The sequence below is a fragment of the Lutjanus erythropterus genome, chromosome 5 (genome assembly GCF_056507025.1).
Source record: "Lutjanus erythropterus isolate fLutEry1 chromosome 5, fLutEry1.hap2, whole genome shotgun sequence".
Lineage (NCBI taxonomy): Eukaryota > Metazoa > Chordata > Actinopteri > Lutjaniformes > Lutjanidae > Lutjanus > Lutjanus erythropterus.
In genome coordinates, this window is record NC_139321.1 from 18,932,556 (window position 1) to 18,956,601 (window position 24,046).

The following is a 24,046-nucleotide window of genomic DNA, read 5'->3' on the forward strand; positions in this document are numbered from 1 at the left end:
GAAACGTTCTGGACTGCAGACAGATGGAACGAAGAAAGAACTGCGATAATGTGCTGGGCAGAGGGTAGAAAACAAAAGAAAAGAGAGAACGCTCTGCTGCCTTTCCTGACATGGAAATGAAGAACAGGACACGAAGCCTCCAAGAGGGTTTATCATAGTTTGTTTGCTCGTGTTCAAATACCCACCTGAACTTGGTTAAGAGCTCTGAAAGCACACGATTGTTTGAATTTTGCCTTCAGCTGGAACATTAGTGTTTCTTTGTGCATGTGTTGGTACAGAAGAAGCTGTCACACTTGAAATAAATGCCAGTGAAACCTGTTAAAATTCATTGTTTTTATAAACTCTAATAAAGCAGAAAAATACATTAAACTTTTCCAACAATATACATCGACCATTCAAACTTTATACATCCATCTGAGTCTGAAATATTTACACATTCAGCAGGTTTGTTCTATAAAATATTGTCACTCAGCTTAAACTCACATCTTTTTTTATAAACTTCTTTCTTCTAATCACATCAAGCATGATTCTTTATGCTATTTCTGCATGAAATGACAAAACGCCATGTTGCAAAAAAAAAAAAAAAAGGGTGGAAATGTAAACAAAGTTGTGGCCATAGAAGAAATAGCTTCTCTTACACAGTTAGATATATTAGAAAACTTAATAAGTGCTCTGCAAAACAATACAACATTTTTCATAACTTGCTAAACTCCAACTGAAACCAGGATACTTTATGCTACTTAATCGCTTCTGCACAGTGTCGGTGAGTTTATCCAGCGGTGTCAGAGCCCCTGCTGTGTGTCGCAGCCCAAGACCTCCAGACGCAAGGCGATGTCGTTGATCCAACCCCGTGGATGGATACGGAGGTAGCGGCCAAACAGAGGGGGCTCAAAAACAGAGAGAGCCTCCTCCTCCGAATCGCTGTTTCCTGTGAAGATCTGCCAAGGAGGAAGAGAGGAACGATGAAGAAAACTAGGGAGTTTAGGGAATTAATAAAAGTAATAAACTAACACTGAGGGCCACAAGTTATAGATTATATACAGTAAGTATATCCACATATGGGATTTTCAGGGGTTTTTAGGAGTCATATCCACATTTAATACAGTATGTGTCACTAAAACATGAAAACACACTTTCATAGGATTCTTTTATTGGTTGTCAGCTCCATATTACAGAGCAGTGACTCATCCACGTGTGTAACAGTAAGGGAAACTGTGAGAGTACTACATTAATGATTAAATGACGGAATAAGTGACGCGAGTAAAGAACATGTTAGTCAACACAGCAGCTCTGTCAGGGGCCTGATTTCAGTAGAAACGTGGGGTGAAATCCCCACTGTGCTCTACAACACATGTACCTTTTCTCTTTGGGAGCCCTCCTCTAACACGCTGTTCCAGGTGTGTTCATCATGGCTGACGGTGACAGAGAACTCTGTCACCATCATTTGGGTCAACAGTGATCGTGCTCCTTGGGTCACGACCCCGGTGATGCGTCTCATTTTCCCCAAGTCAACCTGGAGCCACTCGTGAGGGTTGTTGTTCTGTGGTGAAAAGAGCAGAAGAGAGATTTTAGAAAGGGAAATATGAATATAAAACAACACAGAAACAAAAATAATAAAGTAGATGGGCAAACTGGTGTACTTGGGTCCTTCCTTATTTACTATAGAAAGAAACCACAGTATATTTATTATCTCCAGATTAGAAATATATATAATATTATGTGCAAAAGAATGTGATTATGAAATTATTTGACTGGAAACACAAAAGTCATGACTGTAAAGCCTTAAATAAAATAAGGGAAACTCTATACCCGCCTCTGAATGAAACAGGAGTAGCCAAAGCAGAAGGAAAACAAAACAATCCAGATGTTGGGATGGCCAAAGGGAACGCCAAACCACTTCCTCTCCCACATTAGGAAACTTAGAAAGTAGGAAAATGTTTCTGGCAGTACATCTTTTTTTCCACTGACATGATGTGGCAGCAAAACCAGATGCGCTGTTAATGAAGGGGTTTTAATTCCTCAATCCTCATGAAAATCTTGAACTGATAAGCGCAGGGTTGCTCGGCTGCGGGAAAATTCACTATAAACAAAAATGATTTAGAGTTGAAACTGGGTGTGAAGAAAGCCAAACACTGCTTTCCTATTTTAAAGTCAATCAAGGTCATCCCATTTTATTCTGTATCCTGGAACACTTCTGCAAGAAGTGTGATTTCCTGTTTAGACTGATGTCGAGAACAATGAAAAACTGCAGCTACTCTTAGAGGACACTTCCAAATGTCTGGGGACGTGTAAAAACAGAGAAATCTTTGTTCATCAGAGGCCATCTGCTAACGTCATTGCAGCACTGGTCCAGATAATAGTTGGCCTACAGTGGGTGACTTCAGTCCGTGGAGTACAAGTGCCTCTCTTTAGTGTGTGACCTTAACAGTCTGACAGAAGGACAAATCACACCTCTGCAGTTCAGTGCTACAAAGTGTGAAAACGATAAGCTGAGGAGGAGGATAGGAGAGGAGGAACCACAGAACAAAACAGTAAAAGAATAAAGAGTGGAGGGTGAAAGGGTGACAGGTCTGTGCTGGTTCCTGTCACAAGGTGAGGGAGGAACTATGGAAAAGGATAAGGGCCACAGGTGGAAAAAAAAAAAAAGACTTCTGACTCTGTTCTCAGACTTCTGACTTTCTGAGTTTCTGGGTTCAAAGTCAGAATTAAAGTAAAGTCCGAATTCTGTCACAATTCTGAGTTTAAAGTCAGCTAAAACACATTTTTCACAAGTCACAAAATCCGTCCTCCTCCACAGCGAACAACTTCACTTTGTCTTGTATTTTAATTATGTGGTATGAAAGAAATGTTGAGTAAGTAAAGTTAGGTCAAGGATCAAAACCGTCTTTTCTCTCAGCTTGCTGCAGTGACGCAGAAATGTACTCCAGGGTGTGTTAGTACACTGTGGCCTCAGTGTTGGATGTGTATACGGGTGCGACCCGTCACGGATGGTCAGATGGGAAACAGACTTTCACCCAGTGAAGTAGACGACCTTCCTCCAGAAGAGGATTAGGCTAATCTTACTTCTGTGTTTTATTGGACAGTGGAGAGACAGAGAGAGAGGTCACTACCCAATTGAAAGTTTATTGAGGTATCTGTTTGCCAGATTTAGCTTTACTATGTAGTATTAGTGTGTATGTGTGTATTTGTGTTCACCTTGGGCCTCCAGGCGTTGGTGATGCCTTCCTGATGGAGGCGGGCGAGCTTGGGGGGCCAGCTACGCAGCAGATACGAATAAGATGAGGAGGCAGTGAAGCTCTCGTCAGGAATCACAAGAATCAAAGGAGTCAGTCCCTTATGGAGCCCGAGAGGGAAAGAGCAGCCTGGTCACACACACACACACACACACACACACACACACACACACACACACACACACACACACACACACACACACACACACACAGAGTCACTGAGTCATTCTCAGCACTTTCACACAGTAAAATTAACTCCAACCACAGATTCTCCTGCTGGAGGTAAAACTCACTGTTGAGGTCGCAGCCCAGCAGCTCCAGTCGCAGAGCGGGCCTTTGCTTAAAGTCCATTGGCTGAATCCTGACGTAGCGAGCTACCAACGGCGGAGCGAAGCGGTTGTGTTTTATTCTGGAGCTGTCCATGTTGCCGTAAAATACCTAAAACAGAACCACTCATGTCAGTTGAGAGATCATGGATCATTTCAGTGCAACAAGCCTACAAATCAACAGCTGTCAGGCTTTTCTGCAGATCAGACCAAAGCACATGTTTTCAGGCTGATCTGTCAGGAAGCCACTGGTTTCCTTCTTTATTAACTTGCAGGGACTTGCTTCAAATAGGCGACACCTTACAGTAAACAATTTGCTACTGTTGTCCAATGGACCTAATGCAACTAATTATTCTTGAGCAATAATTACATTCATACTAGTGCAATAATTCTTGTGCAGAAATACACCTAATTACAAATTACATTGTTTATACATTTATTTTACTTATTATTTTAATGCCTGTGTTAACAGCTGTGGATGCTTGTTTGCTGAGGGTGTTTTTGCTTCTCTTGAGTTTCCTTGTGTCTTTTTTTATTATGTGTAGTGCTCCTCATTTAGTTATATTCTGTACACTGATGATAACGGCTTTCTATTTGACAGTGTAACAGTATCATGTCATGGCCGCTAGTATGCCAGTACGGCTCAAACTCCCATGGTTAGTTGCTGAACAGCAACCATTTTTAATGCAAACACATTTTCTGGTTTGATTTTCTGACATCATAACGCACAACCACGAATGGCTTCAATACAAAAAATATATAGGAAGTAAAATGATCACTTCCCAGTCATCACAATAGCAATCTTAAGTATTGTTCAAGAAACACATGTAAAACAATTACTGTAGAGGGAGATTTGAAGTCAAATAGAATTTGTTGTTAACAAGCTAAAATAGACAAGCACTTGTCATGTATAATTCAAAGGTAATTTGTGCAGGACAGTTTCAATTTAAACTAATTTTAACAGCAAAAGCACTTTATTACTATTTACCATTTTTATTTTATGCATCGTCTGTAATATGCAACCGTCATTGCTTCTATATTTATTTGCTCTTTATTGTGTCTTTGTACTAAATCCTGCTATACTACTGAGTATTTTTTACTTTATTATTGTATATGATTTGTAAATAAACATTTCACTTCATTTTATACTATTACTTTCTATTTATCTTATTATTATTGTTCTGTCTTTTATTACTTAACCTACCCATTTTTTTTTATTAATTTAATCTTTAATGGAGATTCACAGCAAAAAATTTTCACATGATTGTACTTGTATAACAGGTGTTACAATAAACATCTTGAATATTGAATCTTTATGTGTTGATGTAATATAACTCATCTACAGGAGAAGGTCCATCCTCCTCACAACTCCCAAAACAACAAGATAAACAGATTGTTGGAGCTGCTTGTAGCATGTTAAATATTTTAGTTATTTCACCTAAATACACGAGATATTCTGTCAGGGTTCGTATCTGCTGATGTGGCAATTACATGTTCCACGACTGCAGGTTCAGCTTCTGCAAAGTTGAGGAACTCATGAAACCTGAAGAAATTAATAATTTTATTGCTGTCAGATGGTAACTGTAGCCCCAACTGCGGCAGACAAACAGTGTGTGTGCAACACAGCAGAAGACATACTTTGGTCTTCCTGGTGCTGTTTCCCCTGTAAGTGGTCCAGGTCTCCTGATCCAGGCTGTAGGAGACGGTGAAGAATGTGATGTAGTTGTCCCTCAGCTTTGCCCTGACGCCCTGCGTCAGCACACCATGCAGCAGAGTGGGCCTCTGAAGGTCAACCTACCACCACATATGAACATTAATTACAAAGAATATACAATTCCTACAATATCCTTTATTTGGCACACTGGAGACTACATACTGTAGCATATACAGTGTGCAGTAAGTGCTGTGCAAAGGTTAACAGGAGGTAGGCTGCATGTGTTACCTGTATCCATGACATCTTGTTTGTGCCCATCCAGGCGTTGATATAACCGGACTGATCCAGCCTCGCCAGCCGCGGCTGCCAGTTATCTGGACACAGACATGTGTAAACACAGTTATAATCAACTCAATGGGGGTCACTTCCAGGCTTTCACTTTTCATAAAACTGACTGGAGGCCACAGGGGTATTTGTGGTAAGCACTTCCACTTCCTGTGACAAGAATTAAGAGTCTTCCTGGTGTGTTTGCCCTGTTAAAAGAAAGAAAAAAACACTGCCTTACCTAAATAATCTGATGCTGTGATCTGTGAATCCCCAATCCTTCCTGATTTCATCCCCAGAGGTGAAACACATCCTGCATGTCCGTACAAGAAAACAAAATTTCAGCTCATTAATTAATGCTAAATTTCCAGGTGAACATAATTATCAGTACAAAAAATTCTTACTTCCTTACTTCCATTTCTGTGGAGTACAGAACTCTTCATTTTGAAATTTCTGGAAATTACGTTTATGACATGTGTGACTCTACAGCTTTACCTCAGATATCTGATGTAGCAATATGGAAAGTCCTCTTTAATTAAAAAGCTCCATCAGTGACACAATAAAAAATACTTTGTAGTGTGGAAAATGAAATGAAACTGATGATGAAATTTCAAAATGCAGTGATGAGTGTTTAATACAACTGTACAAGTTGCAAAATCTCTTTTTTTTCTTGAACAATTCCAGAGTTAAACAGCCCCATTAGGCTGTTATGCTCAACACACACCACAAAATACATAAATGAATATATAAAAAACAGATCCTTACCACTAGTAGAAATGTTTTTGCCTGAGTGTAGTAACAAAGGGAGAATACTACTCTGATCTGTACAGTGATCATTTTAAGTAATCTCAGGTTTGTTAGGCTCAGCTATGTTGGCAGAAATTTCTCAATTTTAACATGTTGAAGTGCAAACCATTGTGTGAAAACATGCCTACAGTCAGCATGGATGAAAACAACTGTTGGTTCATTACATGTTGATGTGTGGAGTTCAACATGGAGCATATCTTGGTTCCCCAGGTTCTATGTTCTATGCCAACCCCTCGCCCTATCCCCTAACCCATTATGTGCTATACAGAGCTGTGGAACGTAGGAACAATCCTGTTTAACATCAGCATCTTAGCATGTTAGCAACAAAGCTATCATTACCATGTTTACATACATACACCACTATCAAGACAATACACTGAAGTATGCTTACAACTGATGTTTTAACAGCAATGTTACTTTGCCAGAGCCTTTTGTTTAGCATGGCAACATGCTTTAACTCAAGCTTAATAAGCTGAGGTTTATGTATATGTTAACCTGAGAATTTCAGAATACAGAGATACTCTTTCATGACGTGTTGGAATGGTGGAAAATTTTAATTATTTGTGGCCCTGAGTGCATCATCAAAATCCTTGCCTGCATTGGAGACAAAAACGATACTTCCTTTCCTTGAGTCACTAACATGGCTAAAAAAAACAAATGCAAATCCACTATTATTACTCTGAGTATGTATTAGAATATGTATCATATTACATTATAAATATTTCTCACAGGTACGTGACACGGCGTGTACCTACGTGGATTATAGACCAGTAGTTTAGCCCTCATGCCGGCGAGCTGGTAGTCTCCTACGGTGCACTCGACCAGCCATGTGCCAACCGTGGGGGGTCTCATCTCCACTGTGCCAAACACTCCTGGGTGACAGACAGCAATAAAACATTTTAAATAATAGTCAGGAATAAGGCTTCTGGGGGGCAAGAGAGCCAATTACCTAAAACAAGGATAAGAAAAACACTGGAATTTACCAGGGTAGAGGTTGTAGACCCCCATACGGTGTTCTTGTTTAGTATGAACAGTGAAAGGTAAACCATGGAAGTGCACAGCGTGGTACTCTCCATCACTTCCCACATTCAGCAGGTGCCACCTGACTCGCTGGTGCTGGGCGACCATCAGACCAGGAAGTGTCTCCGCCACATAACCGTTTATTGCTGAGGAAAAAACGCAGGGATTATTTCAGAGAAATTACAAAAAAACTAATTACAAGATGACACCAACAATCAAGCTTGTTGCCTCCACCTGCGAACTTGTTGCTGACGTGGTACCAGGAGTCCTCAGTGTTGGCCTGACAGGGTGGAGCACAGTGCCGCTGGAGGCTCTCCTCCAGGTACCAGCTTTTAGTTTCATCAAAGGTGTGGAAGAGGAGGGAGAAGTCCTGGACGTCCGGCTGCGTGTACTGGCGAGTCCGGAGGGTGCCGGGCTTACAGATCGCCAGAGGACCAATCAAACCCGAATGAAGGTCCCTCTCCTGGAACATAGCAAAGAAGTATTTATTTTCTCTTTTACTGGTTAGGATTTTATACCAATTGTGCAGCTTTTTTCATTAAGTTACAAAGAATTAAACAAAAGACTAAAGGATGAAAATTACAGAGAACCATACAGAAAGATCACGCAGATTCATTCATGTAGGCATACATACATACACTGTGCAGACATTACAATCTACAGTGCACGCTGTATATTCGCCTATACACACCTTATTCACAGTGGAGTAATAAGCCCCGGTCTTGCAGTCAAATTCAGTGTCAGTTGGTCCTTGTTTCTTGGTTATTCTCCAGTTATACGTCCGCGCCTCCCCAGGAGCCACAGGATCTCCCGGGACCCCGGGTGGAGCAGAGGAGGCGTGCGTTTGGGCAAAGCCGGCCCCCTGGCTGCGGTCATAAACTCCCTGAAGGTGGAAGGAGTACGGCCTGGACGCCTTGTTCTTAAAAATCACCTGGAATAAGACAGAGAGGGAGAAGATGGGTCACCAAACATCAGTAATAAATCAGACAGTTACATCATCTAGTTATGTTTCATAATTCAAGTGTGTTGTGAAACATCACTTGTGTTCACATTTGTTTTCATTTTACATGAAACAGTAAAACTGAGGATTGTCAAAATGGAAGCAGTTACTGAGACAACAGAAAAACATCACTGCGTCCTAAAAACCAGGATCACTCACAGTGAGGAGATCATTAATCTCAGTTCTGATCAAAGGTCCCATGATTCCCAGGTGTTCCTGAAGCTCTCCTCTGCCTACAGGATCTTGGAAGTCTTCGTCCCTGTAGGCTCGAAACACCACCTTCTTATATTCTGGCAGGAACTTCCTCATCCCACGACGCATCTCTCTAAAATGAGGAGTGGAGTCAGTTCTGCTGCTTTTGACGTTAAAGAGATTGGATTTTAAAATGCGGTTTTCTGTCACAATGGTGCAACATTTTGTGTCCTTTCATCAATAACACAACTGTTCTCTATGTTATATCATGTTGATTTTGCCCAAAACACGAGGTGTCAAAATTCTGGACATTGCTATTAATGAGGAAAATCATCTAAAACATCAAATTCTGACAAACAAATATGAAACTAGACTCTGCAGGGATTCAGACTAAAAGCAGCTCTGTGTGTGTTTGAGGGTCCAGAGTTGTACATGAACACGCTAAAAGAGCAGCATTCATTGAAAATGCTCTCATTTTTTGTGAATGGTGAACTGAACAGATCAGTGTTACGACCCCCAAGTTGGCCTTGGGGATGAGGGGTGTAACATCAAATACATTTAACCGGGAGAAAAAGGAAGGAAGGAAAACTGAGACAAAATGGTGTAAACAAAGGGTTTTTATTAGCAAGTGGTGTGAAGTGAACTAATTAAATAACAAAAGGGTTAATCCTTTTGCAGACCTCCATCTGCCGAATGGCCCACTGGCCCTGACATGTGGCCCATGGGCCCTGACTGGCTGCACTCTCCAGGTTTTTAAGCACCAGGTCCTGATTGCAGAGCAGCTGCACCTGATGCCAATCACTGCAATCTGCAAGGGGGGAGGGGCAGAACCTGGGCACAGGAGATCACAACACCACACAGACACTGTGGCACGTAACAATCAGTTTGAGATTAATGAACGTGAATGTGAGCAACGTTCACTCCTGAGAGAGATAACGTCAGCTGATTTAAACAAAGTGTGATCCCAGCAGAGAGAGAGACAGAGTGCGTGAACGTGGATAGAAATGTCGGCGGTTTATATAAAGTTTGGCTGATCATGCATTAAAAAATGAAAGTCATGGACCACTTCATACAACATCATGACAAAGACTCCAGTGTCCCTGGTCAGAGGAAGTTCTATTTAATTTAAATTTAAAAACAAAATAGGAGAAATAAATGTGAACTAGTTCATTTTAATCAGTGTGAAATAAACTTTGGGATAGCACTTTTTGATTGTGAACTTGCACAGCACTGCAAGGGGGCTGCACTGGCAGGGGAGTGTTGTTTAAGTACCGGTGTAACAATGAGATACAATCCAGGAAGTTGGAGCGACAGATTCATGGGTTTAAAAGGCTTTTCAGACGCCAAAACACAGCACAAACAGTTTGCACTGACAGGCTGAAGGAGAGCACTGCTGACTGCGCTTTTTCCTACAGGAATGCAGTCTGAGACTCTGCAGCCACACTCGAAGACCCTGCAAGGATGTAATGTACACTGCAAAACAGAACTGTTCAATGAGACAAATTGCTATTCCAGTACCAGAGCAAAGTCTGCGTAGTTTGACCTGGTTTGGCATAAATCCCACAGACTTACTTTTCACATTTTGGTTTGTGTATGGATTAAAAAAAAATGGAATACAACATGTTAGTTAGTGAGTCAGGCAACCTGTTTCTGCTTGTGTCCAGTCTCATCCCCAGCTGCCAGTCCATACCTAAACAACCACCAATGCCAATGAAAATCTATCTGACAAGACTCCGGCAGAAAGAAGGAAGACTTCCTTCCTCACTCTCACTCACTGTGTTTACTTCTAAGAAGCCACGCAGCTGTTATAACTTATACATGCAGGTCCTGTATAAGTTATAGCAGCTAGCAGGAAATGCACTGTTACCTTGAATAAATTATAGATTTTTATGTGTTTGAACATGGTTTGAAACATTTAGGATAATGAAGGACGTCTAGATGTTCTTAGACATTTTAATGTGGAAATGTTAAATGTTTAACCCACATATATCAGAAGTGTTAAACCTTTCATGTCTCTTGACAAGACGATGTCAAACAATTACTTTTATTTCTAGTACATGCCTTTCTTCTTTTTTTTACCCTGTTAAAAGGTTTGTTGGGGAGTTTGACCTTACAGCCCCCTCAGGCAAATTGTGATTTGTGATTTTGAGCTATGCAAATAAAATTAGCTTATTAGTCCTGTCTGGAAACCTATCCAAGACATTGTTCCTACCCGGGTTTGATGAACTGATGTGGTTTTCTGATGCCGTAGTCCCAGGTGATCTCCTCTGCAGCAATGTAGTAGTGGCGATATCTGACCTCTCCGGAGCGCAGGTCCATGTAATCTGTGCCAAATATATCTGATGTGTGATTCACCTATGAAAAAAAATCAGTGTGGGTGAGGGGAAGCGTTTGTATTTGTGGTACATAGTGTCCAATACATTGGAATTATAAGTACTAAATAAATGTACAGATATACAGACATAGAAAGTGGTACCTCTTGGCTGTAGTCATCATAGTCAAGGGACAGATCAAGCTCTGCTGTGTTGTTGTATTCTGGATCCAGCAGATCCACTGTAAGTCGCTCAGGTTCAGACTGAATGTAGTTTTTATCCATCTCTTCTGAATCAGTTACTTCTACAGCTGAGACATTCTCGTTCTGCGGTAGATTTCTGTTCACCAAGATCTCGTTGCTGTCTTCAAGGTCTCCTCTTGTCTCATTATTTACACTTGACATCTCACTCATGTCCTCAGCTTTTACTTTGGCACCAGTGTCAGTCCTATTTTCCAGAGCCTGTTCTTCAGGTTTTACCTCGGCACCAGTGTCAGTTCTATTTTCCAGAGCCTGTTCTTCAGGTTTTACCTCGGCACCAGTGTCAGTTCTATTTTCCACAGTGTGTTCTTCAATCTCCATCAATGTTCCTCCATCTGCTGAAGCTCCAGAACTGGCATCAGCATCTGTCCAGTTGCCCTCGGCCTGTCTTCTCTGTCTGATGGTTCTCTCCTCTCCAGGTTCAGTCTCATTCTGAGAATCTGTCCACTCTCCATCGATCTCTAATTCCTCCAGGATATCCTGTGGGATTCCTCCCTTCAGCACGTTGGGTTTGTCTCCTTCCGGTGGTGTTATTGTCACTAACTGCAGGCGACATCCTGATGATGCGTTTAATGACTGAGTATTGTTGCTATCCATGGTTTTATTGCACACTCGAACCAACATGCGATTTTGAAGTCTGCTGCTCCTCGGCCGCAGAGGTATCTGATCAACGTAGTCAGAGATATCGTCTTCATCGTGATCACGATCGACTAGTGGGAGGTCTCCATTGTCGCAAGGACGAACGGTGTACCGGATGCTCATCCCCCGGCTCTTCAGAATGCCATCAAAGGCACTGATCTCCCACTCACCTGAGAGACAACATGAGTAAAAATTAATATGACTCAAGAGCAACACAGACAGGTGGTGAATTACATGTCAAAAAACCTGTGCTGAATTTCAATCAGATCTGTATCGAGGTATGCCATCTGGATAATAAAACTACCCAATCTTTGCCTTCACACCTGGTATTTTTAACGCTTTCTGATTAACATTACTGAGATCGAATCTCTGTCCTTCAGAGAAAAACCTGCATGAATAATTTAAGGTGGTGGCAAATCAGCGCCTCTTAAAAAATCACAGTTGGTAAAACAAGAGGTCCTATTTGCACAATACTAGTATTACCATGTGTTTTAGAGCGCTGACTGCTGTTCAACATATTATGATCCACAACCAAATATTACACTTGTTCAGTTGCATGACAACTGAAAACATTACAAAAAATAATACAGTCCTAAATCACAGAGATATCCATTCACACAGCACTATTATTACAGGACCTCCGTGGTGAAATATGGTAGGTAATTTGAGGTGGAATTTTTTACAAATTACAAGAGATTTACATCAGATTAAGATCACAGATGACCTCTGCAATTATTATAAATTAACAGAGTTTCCCAGGTGATACTCACACTTTGTGAAATGCCGTCTACATCATATTTTCAATTAGTGTTAGTGAGTATTAGTGCAGATGAACCATGCAAACATATCTACAGTAGATTACTGTACCTACCATATAGTTGACCTGACCTTCCAAGGTGCAATTAGCAAAAACTTCAGGGGTGGGTGAGTGCATGCATGTAGCTGGAGGCAGCTATTACCCATAAAGTCCAGTCGGGAGAAATTAAACCTCAGTCTCACCTATCAGCTCGGATTCCATGGAAACAGTCATGCCAGTCATAGGGAAGAGGGTGAGAACAGACTGGAAGAGGCCTTCATATTCAAAGAGATTTCCCGTGAAGTAAACAGAGAGGAAGTCACTCTGGGTCCCCACATTAGCCACATGCCAGAAGGTGACGTCTGTTTTACAAATCACAAACTGACGCCCGCTGAACATGATGCCGTTCACACCTGGAAGTGAAGGGAAAACAGAGCGCAAAGAGAGTGAATTTTGCACTAACATTTGCCATGTCGTCAGAAATACGACTCCAAACGAATGCTAGTGTTGCTTTGCAAACTACTGAGAGCTGTTTGCTGTTCAAAACTGATGATTATTCCACAACAGCAGCTCAGAAGAGGTAAATATACAAATGTAACTCTGAGGTGAACTTACTGTAAATGACATTGGAGTTGTAGAATTCAGGGTCAGAGGTGTTGTAGGAGTTCAGGCTGGACCTCTGCATGTTTTCGTTGATGTACCAACTTTTGTTCTCATCAAACACAGCAAATATCACGCTCCACTCTTTATCTGAGCCAAACTGCATGCAACAATAGATTCAGTACAAGAGATTATATTACATTAATGCAGGTGTATATTTTTTTTCAAATGATTTCTCTTTGGTGATCAATTGCTGTGTCTGCAACTCGAGCCTATTTATTATCACATGAACGTTCTTCTCACCAGACGTCCACTGATGTCGATGGCCTCGCTCTTGCAGATGAGCAGGGTGCCCACCAGCCCGGAGGCCAGGTCCCTCTCTGGAGAGACAGTGCTCTGATACAGGTGGGTCAGACACTGGGGGTCTCCGGTCAAGGGCCCATCATCTGTTGTTAGCTTCCAAACGTAGCTAAACGTTTCATTGGGCAGTACTCCCATGGAGCGCAAATCCTTCTCTGCAGCTGTTTAATTAGAAGAGATGAATTTTGGGAATTAATATAAAAGATATAAATGGCTCATTCTAAGATAAAGAAAAGAATGTGATTCTCATTTTCAGATGATTATACACTATGAAAACATACATATATGCATACATATTCTGCCAATAATTTCACTTAAGGCTTATACACTGGACCGCTGTAAACTAAATTATATCATGATGACACACATCAATGCTGATGTTGACATTCACATGTCTTAATAAATTTATGGAGTCTGTTGAACAGCGTTCTACTTAGTATTTTTGAATTTTAGTACTTTTTATGACTGTAGAAGTTCCACCAGACTGCTTTCTCTCCCTCGATGATGATGATCACATGATAAACGGTAGGATTATGATTACGTACTGATACTCCACTAGTTAGCTTTAGCTCTGCTCGCTACACTGCAAGTACAACACATAAACCTTTTTAAAATGGGCCACAAATGTGGTTCTAGTAACTGTGAAAGCTGCAGCAGACTCTGTGTTTCCAGTGTTTCTCTGCAGACACGGAGAGTCTGACAGCAGCTGCTCATGGTTAATTGGCTCGGACTGATGGGTGTTATTGCCACATTAAGCGGTGTTACTTCCTGTGTCACACACTATGTGGCCAAGAGGCCACATCCCCTACAGTGGTTGTACTAACCTTCACATCATACAAAGCCACACTCGGCTATTTTCAATACAATGAATTGGAGGCATGTGGAAGCCTCATCCAATTAAATCCTTGACCTTCCTTACTGAGCCTTTTCATTAAAGGAGCTCAAATTTGTAGAAAAGCAGTCAAAATAGAAAGACATTAGGCTTTCTCTGTTGGTTTGTGTCCATGCTTGAGCTTACCATTTGTGGATCTGTGGAGGGGAGAGATCTTGGTGAGGCCGTTGGGGTAGATATTGAAAGGGCGACTGGCCATGTTTCTCAAAATGATCTGAGGACACAATTCAATCCAGTGAGACATCAGTTAGAAGCCATACAGAGAGCTGCACAAGTTTACTTCTGTTTCATGTATGTTGTTGTGGCTTGATTTGTTCATGCACAAAAGAAAAACTCCCATATTTTCTTTTCAGACATTTTACTCACATGGATCTGATCATTGACTTTTCCTTTCAGAAGTGGACCCAGCAGTGTGTTTGCAGCTCTCTTCCTCTGAGTGAAAGAACTGTCTGTGTATTCCACATACGCCGCCTTTTTATACCTGTACCTCAGGTGATGGGGAGCTGCAGGCAAATATTCAGACTGCAGCTCACTGATGTGTAAGAGAGAAAAGAAACAATCAATTTGAATCAAGTCACTTTGTTATTTTTCCCTCTTTGTCTTCCTTCATCTGCCCTACCTGGGTTTGACATGAGGGGCGTAGTCCCAGGTGACCTCTTCAATAGCGATGTAATGCTTCCAGGTTGCAGGCTGCTGTCCTCTGCTGGCTCTGGCCTGCACTTGTGTTTTCCTAGGATGGAAGCTTATGGTGTTGAACATATCGTCATTGTAGTCTTCACTGTAGTCTTCACTGTAGTTCGGGTGTTTGACTTTACGAAGATCGGGTCCGGGCAGCCCAACAGGGTCGGGGCATTTCTCCACCACAAACCATGCATTCATACCATCTGGGTGGAGTAGAAGTCCACACTAACAATCAGATTATCAGTAAAATACAGTTAAATTAATATAATATGGAAAAAAGATTTTAGGACGCTTTATGTTACCGTGGCGGTGAGCATGTATCTGACAGCTGATAAGAAAGCGGCCTACAGCAGCAGGTCTCATTTCTGCAGTGATGAAAGTCATAGGGGTCACTTCCAGCGTGACTTTACGATGGGTCATTACCTAAAAAATACAGAGCCAACATATAAGATTTTTAATAAAAATGCTACACTAGGTTGTGGCAAGAAAAGTAAAACAATATTCTGCTCATTCTATGTTGGGAAACACACTTTGTTGCTAAGGTTTGATAAGAAGATCGATATTTCTCTTGTGTGTGGGTGTTAAATATGAATATCAAGTCAGAAGCTAATTAGCTTAGGTCAGCTACAGTGAAACTGCAAGAAAAAATAACAAAACGTGATCTTTACATCACTCTTTGTGAATGCTTTCAATACAATAATTTGTGTAGTTTAGAGGTGCTGGGAAGTGTATTTTTGGAACTTTGGGCAAAGCCAGGCTAGCTGTTTCCACCTACTTCCAGTCTTTATGCTAAGCTAGGCTAATCATCTCCGGGCTCCAGCTCTTTACTTCACAAGATTGATATGAATCTTGTCACTCTCAGAAAGAAAGCACAAATGTCCTTTAAACAAAACACGGGCCTTTCAAAAAGTTTCTCAAAGCAAAGTGCAAGTATTGTAGATAACAAATGTTGTTAAATGCTGTATGAACACCTTTCTAAATTAAACTGTACTAAAACACAACTGAATTCAATGTCAGTCTTAACACAGAACTTTCAGAAAACAAAACTCATCTTGGGGTCGCAAGTTCATTTTCTGTTTGAAAGATATCAAAATAACTAATTAATTAACTAATGTTCTCCTGTGAAAAAATGGTTTCACTGGGTGGAAATTTAAACTTTTTTGTCTTTAAATCAATCAATCAGTGAAATTGTGCACAACAAACGAAGGAGTAGCTGAACAAACTAATGAACCAACAATGAACACAAAACATTATATTAGGCTTAACAGTTTCATCATATTTTATGTTGTAGTAAGTAAAAGTAGTGTGAAGTAATCAAATTACATTACTTTAATATTGTGATACTTGGATTAGATTACTGACTACATGTTTAACAAGTAATTAGTACCTGCATGGGAAAACATTTTTAAAGTAATCCTTTTCGGCCCTGACACTTGATGTATATTGGCTAGCTGGTTAGCTTAGCTAGAGTTAGCTAACGTTAGAAAAAGACTAGCTAACTAGCTAGCTGATTGATGAGGTACCAAGCTTGCTCATCTGTTATTGGAGCATGGAGCAAAAAGGGGCGGGGTTTAATTAGTCAGGATAAAAGTTAACTTATTTGTTTGATCTCCTTTAACTTTTGAATCAGTTTCTCTATGTGAAAATTCATATTACCTCCAGAGAGTGATCCTGGAACTGAATGGAGTGGATTTCTGGAGCTGTGCCCATCCCAATCATATGCCAGAACACATGATTACGACCCTGACAGATTTTCAAACCTACACACACACACACACACACACACACACACACACACACAGAGACAGAAAGAATGAAGCCAAATTCCTGACTGGACCACATGCAGCGCAGCTGCTGATACACTGAGCACAGTGTTAGCAACACTTAACATTTCAACACGACTTCATGGAACAAACTCCGTGTCTACAGCCAGTCTGGTTCATTACCGGGTAACGTAGAGTTGACATATCCATTGATGGTGTGGTATTCCTTCCTGTTCTTGTTCCTCTTAAACTTCTCTCTGCTCCTCCTCTCTCCTATCTCTCCATACCAGCTCTTGCTCTCATCAAACACTGCAAACAGCAGCACAAACGCTGGATTTCTCCTCTGGCCATTCTCTGCGAAGGCACCTGGGAAAACACAAAAGCACATAATATATGTTACGCAAGATGCAGCGCAGTCTGATATTACAGGAACATTAAGAACGTCTGCTCCTATTTCCTGTTAAATTCCTTTTTCTATAGAGTGAGATAAACCCCTGCCAATAGCTTAAGGTACGACAATGTTGATCCACCATGTTGGTGCAGACTGTATCTCACTATTGAATGAATTACTGTACAATTTGGTACAAATATCAGTGGTGCCCAGAGGATGAATTTGAATGCATTCTGACTAACCCTTTAGTGCCACCATGAGGTTCACATTTGCAATTTTGTGTTTGGTATTTCAACAACTATTGAATCGACTGCTAATTGAGCACCATCATCAGATCATACAGTGTTAATTTGGTTTGTGACCAAATACCTGCAAAACTAATGACTAATGACAGGTTTACTGGCATCTCACACTGAGCTTGCAGATTGCAAACATGTCATTTCACCCTCCCCTTCCAAACACGTATGAGAAACTAGGGTGGCTGTGAAACTTGTACAAATTAGTTAAGTCTGAATCAATAGTCAATGTTTGGTTTGTGTGTTCTGGGCTACTGTAGAAACATTTACATATAAATGGCTCATTCTACAGCAATTTGGCTAGTTTATGTAATTTATCACCTCATCTTTTCATTATTGCCTCATTCAGTGTATTTATTGTCACTCAAAATAAAACTTTTAAAATATTTGCACAACTTCTTTAATTGTGTTTCTGTGTGCATTTTTATGTAATGAGCTAATGAGGCAAGGTGTCAGTTGTTCATTAATTAATATTAGAAAAGTAAGTGAGAGCATTAAAGGACAATAAATTATATAAAGACACAATACTGACAAAATACAATGCATGTTTGTAGGTGAAATCAGATGCTGTGTTTGTGAAAGACAATAACAGATCAAAACTACACACTGACTTGATTTGCAGATGAGCAGGGCACCGATGAGTCCTGAGTTTACATCTCGGACTGTGTCCACCTGGGATGAGTAGGAGTAGGTGAGGCACTCTGGGTCACTGGCGGTGGGCCCGTCTTTAGGGCTGATATCCCACACGTACTCATAGTATCCTCCAGGATAGACGGCATCATCCTCCTTCTCCTGACCTGCTGTGGAGTCATCATATCCGGCTCCTGGAGAGAGAAGACACAGCATGACTTCTCTGTGTTCACTCTGTAGTAGAGATGAGTCAACGCAGGAAAAACCGCTTAGTCTTATCTTTCTTTGGAAAAAATACAGTAATTGACCCCTCCCACAGCTGCATTCAGGTGCTCCTTTGATGGTCCCATTTCCTGAGCTGGTAAGTCACTCTTATGATGCGGGTTTGTTCATGAGTTGTTGTTCTTGTAACGTCTGTGCGATACGCCGGCAGAAACGAGTATCCCAGTGAAGATTCATGATATCATCCAAGTCTGCTGAAACACTCTGAACTTTTATATTGCAAAGTGACTCAGACTTGGTGCTGCACCAGTAGGAATCAGTACTCAACACCTTTAAGGTACAAAATGAAATAACTGAGTACCATGTACTGTCAAAACTTCTCCAGATTAATGATACGTGCATTTGATCTTTTGTGTATCCAGATCCAAAAAAAAAAAAAGACTATGACTATGTAGTTTTACTTGAAGCATTCTTTGATTTAATGCAGTATGTGATTGGCTCACTACCACAGCTACACACAGTCTGTGGTATATTTGATGGACAGGTGCTGAAATGGCCCAAAATGAAAGAAGAGGGATCAAACAAAGTACTCTGTTGGTGTTGGCGTCACCAACAGAGTACAGTATAGTAATTATTTAAATGATACCTGGTCCTATGCACCAGTATATCCCTTACAACCATTAAAATATTGCTTTACCTAACTTGTTAACAGGGTTAATGCTAAAAAAATGACTTTTCTAAGTAATCTAGGCGACTCTATGTGGACAGCAACTAAGTGTAACAACCTAATACCATGTTACAAATTACATGTGAGGAATAAATGGATATACAATACATGAACTGATAAAAAGTTATCAACCAAACACACTTTCATGTTTCTGCGTTTATTGTGTCAACAGACAAGTCAGAAAGTTGTGTTTTTAAAGATGGTTAAAAGATGTTGCTGGCAGACATTTAAAATCAGTAGGGGCATCTTATGTTAGCTAATGTTAGAAAAATACTAGCTAAATAACTAACTAGCTAAAAATAAATGTAAATTACCTAGCTAGCTAGCTAGTGTTCTGCTAACATCAGCTATCAGATGTAACCAAGGAATGTAAACAAACCTTTTTAGCTAGCTCAAATTTCATGCAGATTAACCAGCTAGTTAGCTAGTGTTCTGCCACCATTAGCTAATTTAATATGTGACTCCATGGCTTTTACAGATTCCCCGGTAACATTCAAAAGTTGGTTTTCTTTTCAACATATACAAGAAACAGGAAAGGAGAAATTTTGACTGAGGTTCTGCTGAATACGAAGCTTACTCAACTGTTACTGGAGCACAGAGTAAAAAGCATCAGGGCTTAGGAATTATAATAAGACAGTGAAGGACAATGTGCAATGATGACTTATATCAGAAATGGCAGTAACCTCTTTATTCACCCTTAATACCACAGGTTTATGTGATTAGATGTGCTTCATGACGGCTCATTCCTGGACATGACAGATACAGCTTTTCAGATTATAATGAACTGCTTTATAGGAATCTGCCTTGTGGCAGGAAGACATGAGCCGTTTACAGGAACCAACTGCTTTGGATCTACCGCAGCATTAGGACATACGCCAGCGCCTTCTGTGACGGGTATTAACCTCTGAGAGCTTCTCACATCAGGGATATTCTGTTATTTTCTTTTCACTCTGACATTGTAATTCAAAGGCTAGTAAAACGAGGTATTTTAACTACATTAGGTTTCTGTATTTATTGTGGAAATCTCCAAAGCCATCTTCATTTTAACTATGGTTGAATGATGTTTTTTTTTTAAGCTTGGAAAAAAAGTTTTCTCACAGGGGAGCACTGATGGTTTCTTCATGTTATGGAGACCATTTACTGAGAATTTTAACAGCCTGTAACCATTCCTGCTGACTAATAAGAACCAAATCTCTGGCTGCTTACCGTATTTACTAGAATGTACTTTGTCCTGCTGAACTCTTTTTTTAAACAAGTTCTGGAATTGTGACTTTAACCGTTATACTAAAAGTAAAGTATGGTGATTAAGTATGTTCTACCTATCCTGCTTTCACCAATAAAATATTTACACGTGTTTTAGGCAGACAACTCTGTAAGACTGACCGTTAGGCACTAACACGTACAAAATCTGCACACACGAGATAGCGGTAACGGTTGCTCCCTGTAATTTCTCCAGAATAAGGAGGCAACTTTTTTTTTCTGTGTTTCCTTTACACTTAACATAATTCTTGTTACATCATTGCCTTTGCCATGAATAGTTTCTCTGCGTTTAGCAAAATTCTTTCAGACTCAAGCAAAAAAGCTGTGAGTAAGAAGATCAGATTTGGATTTCTCTTTCATGCTGTGGAGGTAGGATTTGTATGTTTTTGCCATTGACTCATCTTCGCTATTATAAGATGGACTTCAAAGTGATTATGAGTCAAAATGCTGAGTCAAATGATGAACAAGAAGAACGGGACTCTGCTGACTAACATTCAGTGTGTGCTGGAGAGCATTAGAGACAAAGTAAGAAAGTTCACAACCTTCCGACTGTTTCCAGTAGGTGATCCCCACGGGGCTGATACTGTAGGGCTGAGAGGCCAGGTTTTTGAAGTGGACCACCACCCTGTCACCCGCCTGGGCAACAATCACTGGGCCCTGAATACCTGCGACCAGAGGACACAAAAGAAGTCAGAAGACACATGACTCCCTAATTTAAGACAAATCTGAAGATACAAGAGAACTGACAACTATTACATTTTACACTAAATCTATACCTTTAATTTTGCATTGCAGGCACTGATCATTCTTTTGCTTCCGATTTTTGTAGAGCTGCAACTAACGACGATTTTCAGTGACACTTAATCTGTCCATTGTTTCCTCAATTAATCGATAAATTGTCTATAAAATTTTTAAAAAGGGTGAAAAATCAGTGTTTCCTAAAGCTCAAGATCACTTCTGAACACTTCTGTCTTCAGAAAATATTCACATTTAGGAAGCTTAATTCAGAGAATTTTGATTTGTTTTATTTTAATTATTCAAACCCATTAATCGATTATTCAAAATAATCAGCAGTTAATTCAACACAACAGTTGACAACTAATCAATCTGTTGTTGCAGCTCTACAATTTTGTTTTACAAACTAAAAAAATGAAAGAATACTGATTGAGGGGTATTAACCATTAACATAAGTGTGATATGATGACAGAAATCTTTTGAAATATATAACTGAAAGCGAGAAACTGAGAATATTAGAGTAGGAGACCTACCTGTCCACGGTGGCCTTGGCTTGGGGACCATGTATGTTGAGTCTTCATACTCTCTGTAAATTGCCTTGATGTATTTTTCAGGAATATCTTTAGATGTGCTGAAAGACAAACAATATTCAGACTGTCAATCAAACCAGATCAACAAAATAATAAGAAAATATAATGTCTTAATCAATCTTACCTCTCTTAAGATCATTTTTTGGGGGAAACTTATGACCCGACCTATACGCTACTTGATTTCTGATGCTGATGCTCCCTAATAATGATGATCAATATTAGGGAGTAAAGACATTCCCATGTCAATAGGCTGGCCAATTACATTAATAGGTAGATAATAGACTTATTAAACTAAATGTAACATACAAAACTGGCCATTAATATATACACACAAACGCACATTTTTCCAGTGATCCCTAAACAAAGATATGTAACGGAGGCAGGATATTGAGCAATTTAACAATATTTCAAATAATTAATAATTAAATTAAAAAGAAACATACAACAGAATAAATGTATAGATTAAAGTATTCATAAAATACTGCCTCTAAAGCTATAAAAATCAAAACAATCTGCATTATGTTCTATTAAAAGAAAATGTCTTCATATCGGACAACATATGTGTAGTCCGATTTACCTATGATCGTCAAATATTGGACCAATAATAAAATATTCATTTTTTTTATGTAAACAGCCCTAAACTTATGAAATACATTATTTTATATTATTTTAGATTTTACAAGTGATGTAACAAAAGCAGCCTGTGGAAACTGGCAATAAGGTGTCGCGGTCCTCCCAGAGAGTGTTTCTGAAATGAGACAAAGTAATATTCACCTTTGATCGGCAGCTGCAGTGTCGGTGTCGTCCAGGTAGATGTAGTCCCAGCCGATCTCCACAGCAGCTATGTAATACTCTCTGACCGCAGCGGCAGGCTGCTGAGCGTCTCCCTCCCAGGAGCAGAGCAGCAGCAGCGGCGGCAGCAGCAGCAGAAGTGTCGCTGTCATGGCGGTGTGTGTACCTGCGTGTATCCAGACGCTGGCCCGGCTCTGCCGCTCCTCCCGCGGGCTGAAGTATTTAAAGGGAAGGGGGGCAGAGGGTGGAGAGAGAGGGCAAGTGACCGGGAAGCTGGAAATCGCACGTGGGGGCGCGTGGGTGAGACTGCCAGGCTATGATAAGATCAGAGGAAATTCTGTTGTACCAGGGTAGGGTTTAATCTGCTGGAAAAAAAAAAGCTATTTGTCAGGGCTGCCTTAAACTTTTAAGTTGGTGGAATTTGAAAAGTTTAGATAATATTTAAATGATTTTAAACAAACAAGCTTTCTAATCAACTTGTACTTGAGGAAACACGTTTAATAAGCTTAAAGATACTGTATATGATCTGACTTTGTCACACCACAGAAATGTGTTATTAATCACAAAGCCAAATTTGAATGGATAAAAACAAGAGCTAAGTATATAAAATTAGGTCTCAAAATCATGAAATCCCATTGTCAGCTGGGATAGGCTTCAGCCACCTGCAGCCCTTCTGTTGTGGACAATGAATGAATTAATGAATGAAAAATCACAAAAAATTAGCAGTTTTCTCTGCTCTGAAATGGTGGGGGTGTGTCCAATCTTGTCCCAGTGTCAAACACCAGTGTGACCTGAAACATGGACCCTCTGTCTAAAATAAGATATTCCTTTATTAGTCTCACAATGGAGAAATTTACAAACATGTCAAAAAAAAAAAAAAAAAATACCTTCTGTGTTGGGTTGTTGGAACTGAAGTGAGCTGAAGTGAACTGTTGGCCTGATTTGGACTGAGAGAGTAGTTGAGGGTATGTTTGTAACTAACCCTTAGGGAGGGTGAGAGGAGGGGGAGGCAGTGTCTTTTGTGGAGCTTATATAGACCCTTTTACAGTTTATAAGCAGTTATGATTGGATTCTCAGTCCAGTCAACACATTTAATAGCTTGCAGCCGTAGATGCCACTGGTTGCTCTGAAATGCACATGCGGCTTTTCGATGACGTCGGCTGTAAAAGGGCGTGTGGTGTTGTGGTGAGCAATGGCTCTGACCACAGAAATCGTGAACAACAGTTGAAGGGTCTAAACTCCAGAATTCAAAACCACAGAGTTCTCAGTGTTTTCACACGTTTTCAGTTAACATGCTGTGTTTAGAAGAAAGCCCCTTTCCTGTACATGGACTTCAGGTTTTTAAGTTGAATCAAAAACCCATCAGTCCCAGTGACAAACTCTACATCAGTTTCATCTTGGTTCACAGCATGTTAATTATTGTGAAAACAAACAACCATGACTTATCTTAAATTGTAGTAGAGACACACAGCAAGTTCTTATGTTAATTATTCTTATGTTAAATATTATTATGCTTTAACTATAAAAAAAGCTGATCGTGTTTC

General features: G+C 40.2%; 1 protein-coding gene across 1 annotated transcript; it reads right to left on the reverse strand.

The window, feature by feature from the left end:
• Positions 1-318: 318 nt before the first annotated feature.
• f8 (coagulation factor VIII, procoagulant component) lies at positions 319-22,692 on the reverse strand. The gene is made up of 27 exons (XM_084719036.1): positions 22,485-22,692; positions 21,654-21,751; positions 20,928-21,050; positions 18,158-18,370; positions 17,043-17,225; positions 16,753-16,856; positions 15,399-15,519; positions 15,035-15,299; positions 14,782-14,947; positions 14,542-14,629; positions 13,467-13,684; positions 13,179-13,323; positions 12,767-12,976; positions 11,033-11,937; positions 10,769-10,911; positions 8,524-8,689; positions 8,056-8,295; positions 7,599-7,827; positions 7,328-7,510; positions 7,100-7,216; positions 5,779-5,850; positions 5,502-5,587; positions 5,198-5,353; positions 3,527-3,671; positions 3,196-3,362; positions 1,358-1,540; positions 319-938 (listed from the first exon to the last, which is right to left on the reverse strand). Exons 1-27 carry the CDS (start codon positions 22,652-22,654, stop codon positions 783-785), a joined length of 5,052 nt encoding a protein of 1,683 aa, XP_084575162.1. The 5' UTR covers positions 22,655-22,692; the 3' UTR covers positions 319-782.
• Between the last annotated feature and the right edge of the window lie 1,354 nt (positions 22,693-24,046).